This window comes from Malurus melanocephalus, unplaced genomic scaffold, assembly GCF_030028575.1.
Source record: "Malurus melanocephalus ecotype Western Australia unplaced genomic scaffold, MMel_1.1 scaffold_258, whole genome shotgun sequence".
Lineage (NCBI taxonomy): Eukaryota > Metazoa > Chordata > Aves > Passeriformes > Maluridae > Malurus > Malurus melanocephalus.
Genome location: NW_026623490.1, coordinates 406,807 through 421,823, shown reverse-complemented (window position 1 = coordinate 421,823; position 15,017 = coordinate 406,807). Strand labels below are relative to the sequence as shown.

Below are 15,017 nucleotides of genomic sequence, written 5' to 3'. Positions count from 1 at the left end.
CAAGTCACTTCTTTTTCATTATGATTGCACACTCTTTAACATGGCATCAAACTGTAAAAAAAAATTAAAATATTAGGATCAGAAAGAGATCATGACAATTATGTTTTCATTAATACTACTTTATGTTGTTTCCATTTTTGGAAATTATTGCTTTTCCTGTCATCTGCACAAAGTGTTTCTTCAACATCTCTTGTTRTTTACTGATGTCATGCGTTGAGTACACAGCCACCAGAGAAAGCCCTTTAATCAGATTTGTAGAAATTAATAAATTGTGAATGGGCTTATCCATCTGGACTGAAGAAGTTCAAACACAGGTAAAAKAATGAAAATTCTGATTAGCATTTTGCTTTGAAAATAATATCCGCCAAAACATCCTTTCATTTTCCTCTGGGATTCATGAAGTGGGAAGCACATTTCTTGACCTGAGTCCCAACATAAGTCTTGAAAATCTCATGCAGAACCTAAAATATTTATTTTAATGTGTTACTCATTATTTCTTTAAATTGAAGTCTGTTGGCAGCTGCAAACTCATTCCATTCCATCTGCATTATAACGATGCTGTAGCAAGATTTGATAATGTCATTAGGTCATTAACACTGGAAAACTCTCTTAAACTTTTTTTCTGTGTTTTTTTTCTAAAACACGGAATCTGCAAATGCTCAAAGGGGCACAATTGTAAAATAAGTTAGCATAGAATTAAGTATAAAAAGAAAAAGGATGAAAATTAATTGCAGACTATTTCCACCKTTATCAATAATGACCCATTGTTGTCTGTATAAAAACAGATCCTTAAATAAAAATATGCAAACACCACAAGCTTCAGCAATTTCAGCATTTCCTTACATCCAAGCTCTTCACAAGGGAAGAACACCCAAATCCTCCAAAGATTGCTAAAGCATGTCCTGACAAGGGCAACAGAGCTGGGGAAGTGTCTGGAGCACAAGTTTCGTGGGGAGTAGCTGAGAGAGCTGGGGGTGTTTGACATGGAGGAGGCTTCGGGGGGAACTTACTGCTTCCTGCAACTGCCTGAGAGGAGGTTGTGGGCAGGTGAGGGTCAGTCTCTCCTCCCAGGTAACAAGTGATGAGAGGAAACAGCCTCAAGCTGCATGAGGGGACTTTTGGATAGGATATTAGTATTTTTTTTTTTTTTCCTCAGAAAGAGTTGTCAAGCATTAGAACAGGCTGCCCAGGGGAGTGGTTGAGTCACCATCCCTGGAGGTTTTACAGCTTTGGTTACCACTAAACCATGTGGTGTTTAGCAACATGGTTTAGTATGGACTGGGGAGKGCTGGGTTAATGATTAAACTCAATGATCTTAAAGGTATTTTTCAAAACAAATTTTATTATAGTTCTATGACATTTGAAATATACCTTCCAGTTGTGGAGCTGTTGTGCTAGTGGAAGCATGAGGAAAAATGTTATTCAATCTAGATATTTTGTCTAATTCAGCATTTAAATAATTTCTTAATTATGATTATATGTCACACCTTATTAAACATCCAATTTGATTTTGAAAAAGTAAGTTCAGTAGTCATATTTCAGTCAGGAATTGTGTTAGCTAGTGTGCCTCTCATTGCTGTTTTAGCCAACAGCCTTGCATTCTACACACAACTCCAAACAATACAAGCCTGTGTGAAGGGGGCATGATTCTTGAACAGAACAACAGCATCCTACTTTCACTGYAGAGAAGGGTAAATATTTCCCTAAAGGGAAGCACAACCCCTGACTGGTTACAGCATGTACTTCAACCTCCAAAATTTTTGGAACAGTTTTTTTTCAAGGAAACTGACTCATTTTGGTTTATGAAAAATCTTTGGAATCTAAAGACATCATCTCAATGCCAGTCGTTAGGTTTGATCCTATTTTTCTGCTCCCCACTTATCTGATTCTTACCACTCTCTCTCACAGAAAAGTCAATGTTTTTTGGCACTGAATGTGACTCTTGATCTCTTCCTGCTGCAGGACAAACATTATTAAGGYTTGGTTTTTTCACTGCCTGGTCTGCGACCTGAGATATTACTATAACCATGGTTAGGTAAAATAGTCTCATATTAAGGAGAGGTCAATATCAATTAAACTACACTTCAATTTCTTCCCTGAAATGTACTCTGAATCCTTGGGACAGTAGCTTGTTACAGGTAGACTGCAGTTCTCTGCTGGGCTGTATGAACATTCAACTGAACCTTTTCAATTAAGAAAACAGTGAGGATCCAGTATAYAGATAAAATAAAAAACTGTGCCAACCTAGAAAGTTACTAATATTGTTTATTTAAAAAATAAAATAGGTATGTAACCCATGGAACCTCAAGAACTAGGCATGTACATATTCTGTTGTATCTCTGCAAASAGAAATGATACATTTAAATGTCTTCACGGATTTCTTCTTGTTATTGTAAACAACAATATGCAACATAGCAAGTTTAAATTAGCATAATTCAACAGGAAAGATGGATTTAGGCTACCGAACCTTCTTAGACCACAACTATAGATAATTTTAGTTACAATTCCAGCCCACTCTTTACAAAGTAAAGAAGGAAACCAAAAACCCAGCAAGAAACCCAAATCAAAACCCAAGCACCSCCAACCCACATTGACTATATACTCTTTAGACACATTAATTTCCAAACACCAGGTTATCTCAGTAAGATTTATACAAATTTTTAACATACGTCTATCTATGATATTTGTAACTTTTATGGTTGCTTATGATTAATTACTTTCAATTAAGCAAACTGTGTGATAAATATTTTACTGAGGCCTGTAAATGATATTTCTCAATGACACTGCATGGCAACAAAAACCCAGTATCTCCACAGTAGCCATCAGGGTAAAAGTAAGCATGAACAGGATGCTGATACATGAAGTTTTCTATTTCTATTTTATCTAAAATGGTTAATTAGGATAATATATACCCTATGTGGATGACAGTATGCAATTAATGTCACTCTCAGTACAACTAAAGCATAGATTTATGAAATCCACTATTACAATATATCTGCATGAATTTCAACAAACTATATTTATGAGACTTTTGGAACTTCCAAGCATTTTTGGAAGAAGTATTAAGTTTAAATTTTACTCTTGTTGTATGGGTTTCTTTTACTGGATTTTCAAACATGATAAATCAAGTTTCCAACAAATGTTCACTGAACTTTTCCACTAACTTCAATATCTGTAAAACAGATCCTTAAATAAAGATATACAAACACCACAAACTTCAACAATTCAGTAAAGATAAGTATCAGAAAGYCTGACTACTTATATAAGCCTTAAAAACTTTTAAAATACGAGTTTCTCTGYAGAGTCCCTGTATTTCTGTGCTGAAAGGATCCCTTGAGAATCAAGTTTGGCATTTCTGCTGTTGTCTTCAGCCAAACCCATGAAGTATGTTTGAGTAGGGAACAAAATATTTTTTCATTTTAGGTTACATTTTGAATTAAGCAAATTTCTCTAAACTTGGCTTTGTCTATGTGCTGGGAAAAAGTTCAGATAAGTTTTAATTTTGTATCTTATTTTTTAAGGATCTCATCAATCCTCAATGGTATAAAAATAATTTGCATTATCGTTTAGCATATGTTCAGTGTTGATATTTCTGTCTAAAACATTGATCATCACCAGTTATTTCAAGCTTGAAATTAATTCAGCCCCTATATTTTATAAATTAACATGTTTAATAGAGTCATGAATCAGGACAAAAGTGGTCGTTTCTGCAGCAAGAGGAAATCTTAACATTTATATAGCTGGTGAAAGAGTRAAATTTTTTTCTGGAGCAAGATTTTAACTTCCGTTTAATGAAAAATGTAATAAATCTAATAAATGAAAAATTTCATTTCAGATTTCCATAAGAAAAAAAAAAAACAGTGGTGGACGATTTTGTTTTAATAAGCATTGTGTTGAAAAATAGTTTTAACAGAAAATGGTGGTAGCAGATTAATGTATCTCTTCTGTGCTGTGCTTGGTGAGAGATTAGAGTAGAGGGAATTATTTCTGTTCAACACATCATCGTGATAGTGGCCTYATGTATGTTTCTGTTAGCAGTGAAGCCCAGTGTTACCGTATGTTTCCTCTCCATCACCACCGTGCTACTGACATCAGCTGCAAACCTAGCAGCTCACGCTGCCACAGTGGCTTGATGTGGCTTCTGTAGAATTATTTCAAGTAGCAGGAGCATATGTTTGCCTGTTCACTGTCCAGAATAAACATATTTTTAAAGGGTTTTTGTAAACCGTGACAAAGCACCATTTGTCTGCAACAGCAGTGTGACAGGCTGTGTGCTGTTAGTAAAAATTCTGTAACAGAAAATCCTGATGTCTTTTAATTATTCCTGCCCAGTGTACTTGTTCTCAGTGACTACAGTGCTTTAGTCAATTATTAACCAAATTTAATATAGAAAAAGCAAATCTTTTGCATTTTATCTATAAACTCACAATCAGTACAACATCCAGGCTTACTAGACTRCKTTATAGTTTGCTGTAATGTGTAGAYGTGTTACTTATTCATGGCTGGGTTTTTTGCTAGTTCACCATCCAGAATAAACATATTTTTCTACTTTGACCTGCCAGGTGTGTAGTTCAAACACAAGCTAAAATTGCTGTGGTTTCTTAGAGACAAAACAAGTTTTTCTGTTAACAGTGTGCGATTCCAGGGAAGGATCCGTCTACTACATAACATTTGTTGTCTTTTAGACAGGTTGTACTGAAACAATTCCAAAGGAAAAMGGAACATATCCATTTATTGCTGTATTTTATATTAGCATTTTGTCTTTAAAATTGGAATATATGTGTTCTTACTCTGGATATATTGAATTTATATTTTATTGGCTGGCACATTTCACTTGTCCCAACAGGAGAATGGGCAAGGAGCTGCAGTGATGTCAGACTTAATAATTATAGCAGTGAGTCATTGCTACAGAGCAACCGAGGAGAAACACAGAGGTTATTTTGTCTTACACTTTTCTAAAGAAAACGTGAAAGGAAATTATTTTCATGTGCAGGCAGCAAGAATATTAAGAGGCAAATTAAAAATCTGTTCAAGCTGTCAGAGTTACTTACTGCATTATTCAGGTTTTCAACATTTTGCAGAGCCATCATGCCTACTGTTTGCAGTTACAAACTCTATTAGGAATATAATAAAGTTAAAAAAAATCCATTATTTTACCATGTACACAGTTTCTCAAGTTTTTACTAAAAATARGAGTGGGAAAATTTAGTATTGTTAGGTTTTATGGTTCATGTTTCTGGTTTTCTACAATTAGATACCAGTTGTGGCACTCCCTTTCTTCTTCTCTTTGGTACTTTTACAACAATCATTCATTCAAGGACAGGCAGTGATCAAGCTGGTAAATTGTTCTTGCAACTCAATTAAATAAGTTAGCAAGAGCGCAAAATGTGAGTAGTGGTGACTAAGTTTTTGTCATCATCCACCCTGTCTCATTTCTTCAATTTCTCCAAAGYATTTTCCTTTCTTTTAGAGTAGCTTTTACTTCTAATGATTAACCTCATCTGGTGTTACATCCTTGCTAGCTAATTAATTTTGATTCATGATAAAAAAATGGGGTCGATTTAATTTAGTTTGTTTTCATAAGCAGAGTATGTAGTGCCCTAATGAAATCTAAATATTGCCCCCTCCCCCTTTCAAAGAAAAAGGAGTTTATGTGTAAGAAGTTTTATTTCCTAACAAAAAGGATCCAACCGACTTGTAATCAGTAATGAGTTGCTTTTTATTCTCAACTTCCTTTCCTTTGTCTCCAAGAACTACCGAGAGGATCTCTACCTTGAATCACCATATTTTCTGAGGGAGGGAAATTGTGTCCTAATAGTTATTCAAAGTTTATTTTAAAGGTTCCTCCTACCAGTTTGAATCTGAGAGTACTGAACAGTCAAGTCCAAGTAGTGAGATGTCCACTGTAGTTAACAAGCTCATCAGTTGGCTGCTGCTCTTCAGACTTCCKGTCTCAAGCCAGACTGGTTTGGACCTGAGACTTGAACTGAAGCTCAGAAGAAGAACTGATTGCTTCAGGACCAGCTCTGGGTTTTGATTGGGATCTGATTTTGGTGTAAAGCAGTGCCAACTTTGAAGTGTCATTTTTTCCTGATTGTTGGGCAATGCCAATTCAGAGAGAAAAGCCCAAAGACACAGAATTCCTGGTTCACCCCATGGTTCATCTGCACATTGTTGCGGTACGATAAGTGCATTCGAGTTCAGAGCCAAGTCAAGTTTTATCCTTTTAAAGTCACTGGAGATCTACTAGACAAATTTGTGCTGAGGGAAAGTCAAACATAGCTGGCAAGATCTAAATCTGTGATGAGTGGAATGTTTGTAAAACATCAGGAAAAATAAAGAGCTTGTAAATAATCCTAATAACCTCACCCTTTGGGGAAAACATTGAGTAYAAAGTATTATTTATTTCTTTATGTTTTATGTTTTCTTAGAATATACTTTTTCTTTAAAATTTACTAAGTGGGTTTTATAATGTTGATTGCTGATAAAAAGGTATGGCTAACCTTGTCTTTCTTATTAAACAGCATTTTCTTTTAATACTGACTTTATGAAACTTCTGTGAGCTTTGGAGTGGCTGATAATGAGCATGTACAGCCATTTAAACTCAGATCATAGATATCATGTGACAAAATAATTTTTCAATCAAYACAACCTCAGGAAAGTTTATTTTGTTCTGTAAAATATTAGGCACAGACTGAAAACAAGGCAAAAGTCCAGTGAATGAAGATGGGATAAATTCCAGCCTTCCATTTGTATGAAGCAAAGAAATGGACATGTGCAAAGACAGATCTTAGATTAATCTTGTCTAAAACAAACATCCTTTGATAGACTAACATGGTCATTACAGGCTAATTTCCACTGTGATTGGGCAATAGCACAATGCAATAACCTTCCTGGACTCCTGTTCCAAGGCTGTTTGTTGTTAAATAACAGRATTTTCACAGTCTTTCATTGAGGCTTACACTTTGCCTTATCTATTTTTGTGTTATTGAGAAATATTTGACTATGCATGATATTTGTATTTAATCCAAATTTTTTTATATGTTTATGTGTGTAGTTTGCTCTAAGGATTGAGTCCTAAAGTATTTAATCATCAGTCTGTCAATTCATTCAAAATGAAAATCAAATTAAGGTAGGCAGTGAAACTACTTAAAAAAGATAACCCTGACAATTCCTTTTTGTATTTTTTTTTAAATTAAAAATATTCATGCTTAGAATCTACTGTCTCCATTTTTAAAGATGGACAAAGGACACAGGAAGAAAGTCACTGAAAATTAAGTAACGTTTAATGCAGTCTGTAAGTGTGAAAATTAGACTCTGTAGGTTGATAAGTGCTGTGGCTCAATGCCTTCATATTTTGAGAGGGCTCAGTAACCTCACTGGATATCCTGAGAAGGTTTATCTGTAATGAATTTCTGGGACAGGTTTAATCCAATSGGCTTTGTTTGGACTTAATATCTACCCACAGGTGCATCCAAGACAAAAAAAAYCCCAAACGAAATCAATGAGAAACAGCAGCCATACACTTGATTATGGTCAGGTGCCTTTGCTCTCAAGCAGAATTCAACTCCAAAGTTCTGTGGGAGAACTGAGTTTTATTTCAATCTCAGTTTGGGAGACAGATTCCTCTCCCTCTCCTTCTCCTCTCAGCATTTTCTTGTGCGTGTCACTGCAATTGTGAACTCAGTTTAGATGAGTTCGTGTTTCCTTGATGGGACAGAGGTGCTCCATTCAATACTCCTGCAGCTGCCACATGTGGCTGCTGGCAGCTGAGCTCATGGTTGTGGTTTCAACTAGTTAAAAAACTCCTCAAGAAAAGGGATATTTAACATTGCAAATTATGCAGTCTTTTTTTGTCTTGAACTCTAAGTTTTCTCCATTTGTCACTCAGAGACAGCTTTGGCAGAACTGCGTTGCGGGTTTGTGCTGTAAATGGAATTAAAAATTCTAAGATTGTTAAAATCTGCTTTCAAGCCCAGGGATTAATAACATGACAACTGGGATTGCTGTTTCTGTGCCACAGTAAAGAAGCCAGCTACTCAGTACTCAATTATTCTGTCAATGTATTCCAGATATCTGGGCATCTCTTCTCACTCCTCCGTCTCTCACTCCCTCTACTTGTATTTCCAGTTCAGACTCCTTGAGCTCAGCTCTGCTCTGAAACAAGGACAATGTGCTACTTCAGATAYACTGAAAAACCCTAAATGTCCCCATTTTACACCTGAAACAACAAAGAAATTGAGCCAAAGCACAAGAGATTCATGAATTTTCTGAGCGCATTTCATACAGGGACAACCTGATGTGGAAAAAGTTCTGGATCACTTATCTTTCTTTTCTGTTTTGTTGACAATGATTGTTTTCTCTTTTTGTTTCAGACTTTATTTAAAAGGATACAGTGGAACTGCTGGAAAACARAGTAGCCTGATCTTGCATGGAGCTGAATTCAGTACAAAAGATGCTGACAATGACAACTGCATGTGTAAATGCGCTCTCATGCTAACTGGAGGTAAGTACAAGTCTRAAAATATGGGGTACATTAAAAGGAATCTWTTGTGTTTTCCTAAAGCAACCATGGGTGAAGTTSTATCATRGATGTACAAGTCCTGAGTGAAAACYTCTTTCATTGTTATTACTGCTACTCTTTTCTATACAAGTATTGTGGTAATGACAATACTTTTAGATTCCTGTCAGCAGAGAAAGGATTATTCAGAGATGCAGTCTCTACACTTSTGCTCTGAAGCTGTTGCAACAAAAAGGAAAACATAAGTTAGTGAATTGTTTAGGCAAGAAAGGAAAAATAAGAGAGAAGAAGTAAAAAGATTAAAAGTGTAGGAAGAAGTTTGTGAGAAGGTGGAGAATCAACCAGAGAAATGGCAAGATATTAGATGGCAAAATTTAAAAACAGAGTCTAGACTTGAGTTAATACATTATTTATTTCACTTAAGAATATGATTCTATTATTAAAATAATTATAATGGTTTAACTTTCTCTGTTTTATGAGCATAACGCATAAAGACACTAAATGACTATTTCACTCACCTGKGAAAGATTGTGCAGCAACCTCCTTAAATCACAATATCCTTTGTGAGCTCAGTCAAACTGCAGAAGGAAAGAAAGAAAGAAATGTTGAGGTGGGGAAGAGCACACACAAGTTACCCTGGGACGGTTTAAAGTCCTAAGTCAATCTGTTTGCCAGCAAATGTAGTGTTTATGACTGGTAACTGTTGCCTGCAGTGCAGAGAAGGAATAGCTGAGATTATTTCTCCATTCAGACTCCTAATGCTCTGCACAAGAGCGAGAACTTTCTCTTGCAAATGATACTTATTCCTAGTCCCTACATGGCCAAGCTCATTTTTGTCTCTAGAATACCACATTGTAGCAGAAAGCTTAAATTAGGATTCTTTGGTTCATTGACTGTTATTACCAAGAAAGGCCTTTTCTTATCTTCACATCTGATTATAGTTGGAGACTTGCTCTCAGTGATTTCTAACTTTCCTGGAAAAAATCTTAGAGCAGATAAATTTTTCAGTATTTTGGATCGGATTGTTAAACCAATACTATTTGTGGTCACTGGCACTGTGATTCCAGCCAGCTCAGGCCACATTCAGGCACATATGAGCTTCTAAAGCAATCATCTGCTAACAGAAGATGGGTTCCCATCTCTGGGAAATCATATCAGATCCAAAACCTACCTCCTCATTCTCTTTTGCCAGTTGGAAATGACCCATTTGGGAGTCTTTTTTAAGCTGATTTTTCAAGCTTCCCCAACTTCCTATAGTGATACTTTAYTGGAAGTCATTAGGGGAAACTTCTTCTTGCGGGCAGGTAATCAGACACTGCCTTTTCATGTCTGTGGAAAAAAGAAGCTAACCAGGGAGATTGAGGGACAAATAGTGGATATGAAATCAACAGTTTATTTTAATTAAAATTATTGACCTTTCCCTTCAGAGAAGACACTGAATTAAAGTGTGTTGCTTCCAGGGCAGACCAGAGTGTGCTGAGAATCTCCTGAGTGTGAGCTGGTTCTGGGAGTGAGGGGTTTGTTTATTTTCCTGCTCTGTGGCAGCTCAATGGCCCACTAGGGTCAGTCTGCTGTTGAACAACCATTCCACAAGGTTCACATGTACTGCTGCAGCAGTCCTGTAAATCAACAGGAAAACCACATATTGGAATATACTGTCACCAAATTAAATGAATAGGGAGGATGGGGGAGAATTACCAAAGGCTGAGGAAACCACAAGTATAACAAATCAMCACACAGTAAAAGGAGATGCAATCAGCCTTTGGAGATAGATGACCTTACTCTGTTAGACTGGACTCAGTGCTGGTCCTTTGGAGACAGGCTGTACAGCACTGAGCACTTTGTAATTCCTAAAGAAAGACTTTAACCATGCTAGAGTTCTCCTCAAACACCTAAACACAGACTTTAACATGCTAGAGTTCACCTCAAACATGCTATGCTTTGCTCCTTGAAACAACTCTCTCATTCCTTGAGAAAGATCAGAAATTGAATTAAGTACCAAAACATCTTTTTAGTGAGACAAAGACTAATTTAGAAAAGTAGCAATGATAATAGGTTTTGGAAAACTTCCTTTTTTTTTTTCCTGAAATGATATCAGACTCTGTTAGTTTTGGCAACATCACAGAGAGCTCTTTAATGATGAATGGTATGAAATCTGCAGGCAAGTTTCTAGCTATCTTGACAGTTTGGGTGAGCCTGTTATCTCTATGAGGTGAACTGAATATATTTATGTCAGGAATAAAGGCTGAGATAAGCCAAAGCTCAAGACTGTGATATGGTTACAATCAAGGCTGAAAATAAAAATGTAAGGAAAACACACATTTCTCTCTGTGATCTTGCTAGTTGTCAGTTTTATTTGGTCTATATCATAACTGTTATTCTCTCTCCTCCTTTATCTCATCCCTCTTCCTGGGAATGAGAAATTAAATACTGGGAGAATAATACAGAAGCACCAACAGAGTTTTGTGTGTTTGTGTGTTTATGTGTGTGTGTCTTTCCTGTCTTCTCAAGAGCCATTTTATGCTACTTGACTCTATCTTAATGTGGATTTTAGGGAATGTCTTCCAATGCTAAGAACCCATGCATGAGCTGGGTTCTTAGCCTCTCCAAACTTCCATTGAATTTAAATGTTTCAGCTGYTTTTTTTGTGCCTTGGAAAATTGACACTATGCATGCTTGCTTTACTTTAGACAAATTACATTAATTCAAATTATTTCTTTATTGTTTCAATATCCTTGGCCAGTAAACTGAAAACAAAAAGGGTTAAATATGTATTTACACATTATTTCAAGCCTTGATCTGAAGAGTACCCCAATGACTTAAAAACACACTATTTTTTTGCAAGAAACAGCACTAAGAATGCAACAGTCACCAAAATGAGGCTATGTGTAAAAGTTCAAAGTTCTTGAATTTCCAATAGAACCCTTAACATTTTACATCTCTGGATCAGATTCCTGGGCAAAATTCCCATCCGTTCTACCAGACACCACCTGTCAGCTGAGCCYCAAATTATTTGTGCAATTATTTTCAGTCACTGGCATGTGACTTATAGGTCATCATGAAGGAGTTTTAAGGTGATTTTCTTTGTCTGGGATTGCTGCACTCTGAGATGTTCACACAGGCATTTACCTTGCTTCAGGTGAGAAGTGAGAATATTGCTAAACTTCTGTTCCCTAACATAACAAAGAGACAGAAGGACTTTCTAGATTTCTTGCCGGGTTTCAAACAGCATAAATGACTGAAATAAATTGTTTGCTTATTTTATTTTACTGGAAGCAGAGGTCCATCCAACTGGAGTCTCCTGTCTCTGATAGCAGTCAATACAGGGATAATAAAAATGTAAATAAATTATACCTCCCTTGAGTATTTTCTCAGCATCTTTTGAATCTCAGGGCTTTCCTGAGTCAGAGAAGTATRTATTTATTGAACACATATTTATTAAGCCTCAATGGATTTCTCTTCTATTGAGTCAAAGTCTGCTCAATGACTCCCAAACAGTGTTGCATTCATTGCCTGTTGTTTCATTGCTTTTTTTTCTACAAGAGGAGAATTTTATTAATCTCTGGCAAGAAGGTTATGGAGGATTTGTGTCATGACTTGGAGGGAAGTTCTTGGCTGAATATAGAAATCTGCCCATACAYTCCAACCAGAAAAGCCACAGTTTCTCTTATGTTCTCCTTGAAATAAAATATTTGACAGCTACAAAGGCAACAAACTTAAAAGTATCCAACTTGAACACCTGGATAGACTCCTAATTCATTGGAAAGCACCAGCTTTGAAGTTTTATGCATATTACTGCTTTCATAAAGAAGTTGCTCAGAAAACACCATCCATGAAGTGCTGTTTATATTGCAAAATACTTTACGGAAAAAATATAGACAACATGAAAATAAGAAGTGGTTGGAATATTATTTGATTTTTTGCTAGAAATATTAGAAATATTTATTTAGACATATGACTATGCAGCACTTTTAACAAAAGCATTACTATGTTGATGTGTTTATCAGAGTTAAACATGGGCAACTGTAATACAGTGTTTGGAGAACTCCAGGAAGTGACTAAATTTTGATATATTAGAAGATCAGAGCATAGTCACCAGTCTGTGAGTTTCATGTTATTTTTACCTCATAAAAACATCCCTATGAAAGGGACTACATTATCTGGTTGATATGAAAAGCTAAGGCCTTTTCATTTTATACACTGACAGCCGAATTCTAATTTAATCTTCAGATTGTCAAGTGGTAGTCTGGTCAATCCAGTACTGTAAGGAATAAAAGAACTTAGAAATTACTTCCAGAGGTCATTTAGTCCAAGAGAGATTCTTCTCTATCTGTTTCTGTCTTTCTATTTATCTTCAAGATTTCTATTAATATTCATTGTCATGTTAAAATCTTTGTTACTGAGTTTGTCTACACTTAAGATAAGAAAGTTTTACATGCTGACTAACTGATCCTGTGATAATTTAAATCTGTTTGTCTTGTCCTATCCTCCATCATTGGAAGGAATAGACCATTCTTTTTCATTCCTTTGAAAAGTTTTTGTGTTAGTTTGAAATTGTTGGCACTCTGTCTTTCAAATTCTGACTAAASAATCCAAAGTCTTCCCTGCTACATTCACTCTTTTGTACTTTGTGCCATGGCTCCACTGATAGCTTGAGGTGTCATCCAAAACTTTATCCAGAAGGATTAACAGTGCAAAATCAAGCAGATCCTAAGTATTACTATCTAATTCCTTTAAAATACAGAATGTGAGAAACATTGTAATCTTTCYTAAAATAAATTGCTATTTTTTTTGAACATTGAGGACTATTTCAATATTTTCTCATTAGAAATTTTTCTTATTATATTTGTTGCTGAATGCACTGAATTTTATGGACAAATCCAGAGGGCTAGAAATAAATTTTATTTTTTCATAGGTCCCATTTATTCCATAAATCCATACAAATGTACCATTCAGACATACTTTGGATCTTATTGAATGGTCTGCATTGATCCTGCTKCATTTGGAGACATTCACTGTCCTCAGGAAGGAGAACAGACATGTGAGGAAAGGGTCTGCCATCAAACATGCAATGTTTAGACTCCTTTCTGAGTGTAAAAGTCAATTAAGAACCCCCCATCAAACCTGAGTGATCATCACAGTTCTCAATTCACGCCAGACCTACAGTGCACTTGTGAATTGATGAGAATTTYATTACTAAGAAAGAATTTTTCATGCAAACATGCTTAATTACAATTTAYACAAGAAGCCAAAAAAACAAAGGTATTAGCTTTGGCATACAAAAGACTTTTTAAAATGTTGCTTTTGACAGAGAAGATTCTATCATGAAAAGTTATACTTGTCACTTCAGTAAAACATTATAAAAGATACTCATGGTTTTTTTTTTTCTTTTAGTATTGTTATTCATTTGAGTAATGTTCCTTTTTAGGCATTATTTTGCAAGAATTTGGGGAAATTATTTCAATATACATTCATATTCAGACCAAGATATAGACAAACAGATCTCTGGAGCTCAATTATCTGGGATAGGTAGCTTAAGTATAAATATATTTTCTTAATGAAAAGAGCTGACACAAAATTTAACAACTTCCCAAAGGTAAGAACAACATTAATAAAGGACCAAAGCACAAGCGTCCACAAAATGTGAACCTACTTTAACTGTTCCAGAAGAGCAGACATCTATAGTGAGAATTCCTTTTATTTGCATAGCTGAACTTTCAAACAAATTATCTATGCATTATTTAAATTATATTTYGTCAGGGCAATATATTTTATGACCTAGGAATTTTTGTTGCAAACAGAGATGGTAGTGCTGCTTGTAATGCACAAATTATTAAATGTGGACTAACTTAAAAAGATTGAATTGGCCCTCAGTTCAAATAAGTGACTCAAATAAGTAATCACAACAGCTTGGAGAAACTATCTCTCTTTCTGAATAAAAACTGTCTTATCTCTCCCATGAAAGYCTCCTTTTTACCACTTCATTTTAAAACCTTACTTCTATTTTGATTTCTCTTAATGTCCACTCTTCTTGATTCTCATGCCCAATTCAAATATCCAATGAAAATTACTKCCAAAAGTTATCTCCAAGGTTAAAATATTACTGCTGTCCAATGATGACTTTATACTTATTTGGGAAAGCCATTACCTTGTAGACAAAGATAAACAAGATCCTTCATGAGTAGAAAATCCTGTGAACTCCAGGTAAAAAGCCAACATCTGGCTMCTGAGTGTCTTGCCTTGGATCAGCTTGTCTCTCAGCCTTGCTTTGTTCAGTGTTTTCTGTAAGGGCAGTGTTGCAGGTATATCTTTCAGAAACCTCACAGCTACCAAGAAAGTCACTGCTTGCATTCCTCTTTCCCTCAATATGCAAAGCTTCTGAAAAAAAAAAAATTCCTTTGTGTCCGTCCAAAGATGTGAGTTTTGCTGTTGAGACATGCAGTAGGAAGCCTTGTGATAWTCTGAGGCCCTACAGGGAATGAAGACCTTTCAGACG

The 15,017-nt window shown here is 35.7% G+C and overlaps 1 protein-coding gene across 1 annotated transcript in view; it reads left to right on the top strand.

Annotated features, from left to right (window-relative positions):
* ANGPT1 (angiopoietin 1) overlaps positions 1–15,017 on the top strand; it is a 146,808-nt gene that overhangs the window by 127,055 nt on the left and 4,736 nt on the right. The window contains exon 8 of the mRNA XM_057375787.1: positions 8,376–8,506. Within this exon, the coding sequence (XP_057231770.1) occupies positions 8,376–8,506 (131 nt within the window). The remainder of the gene's footprint in view (positions 1–8,375; positions 8,507–15,017) is intronic.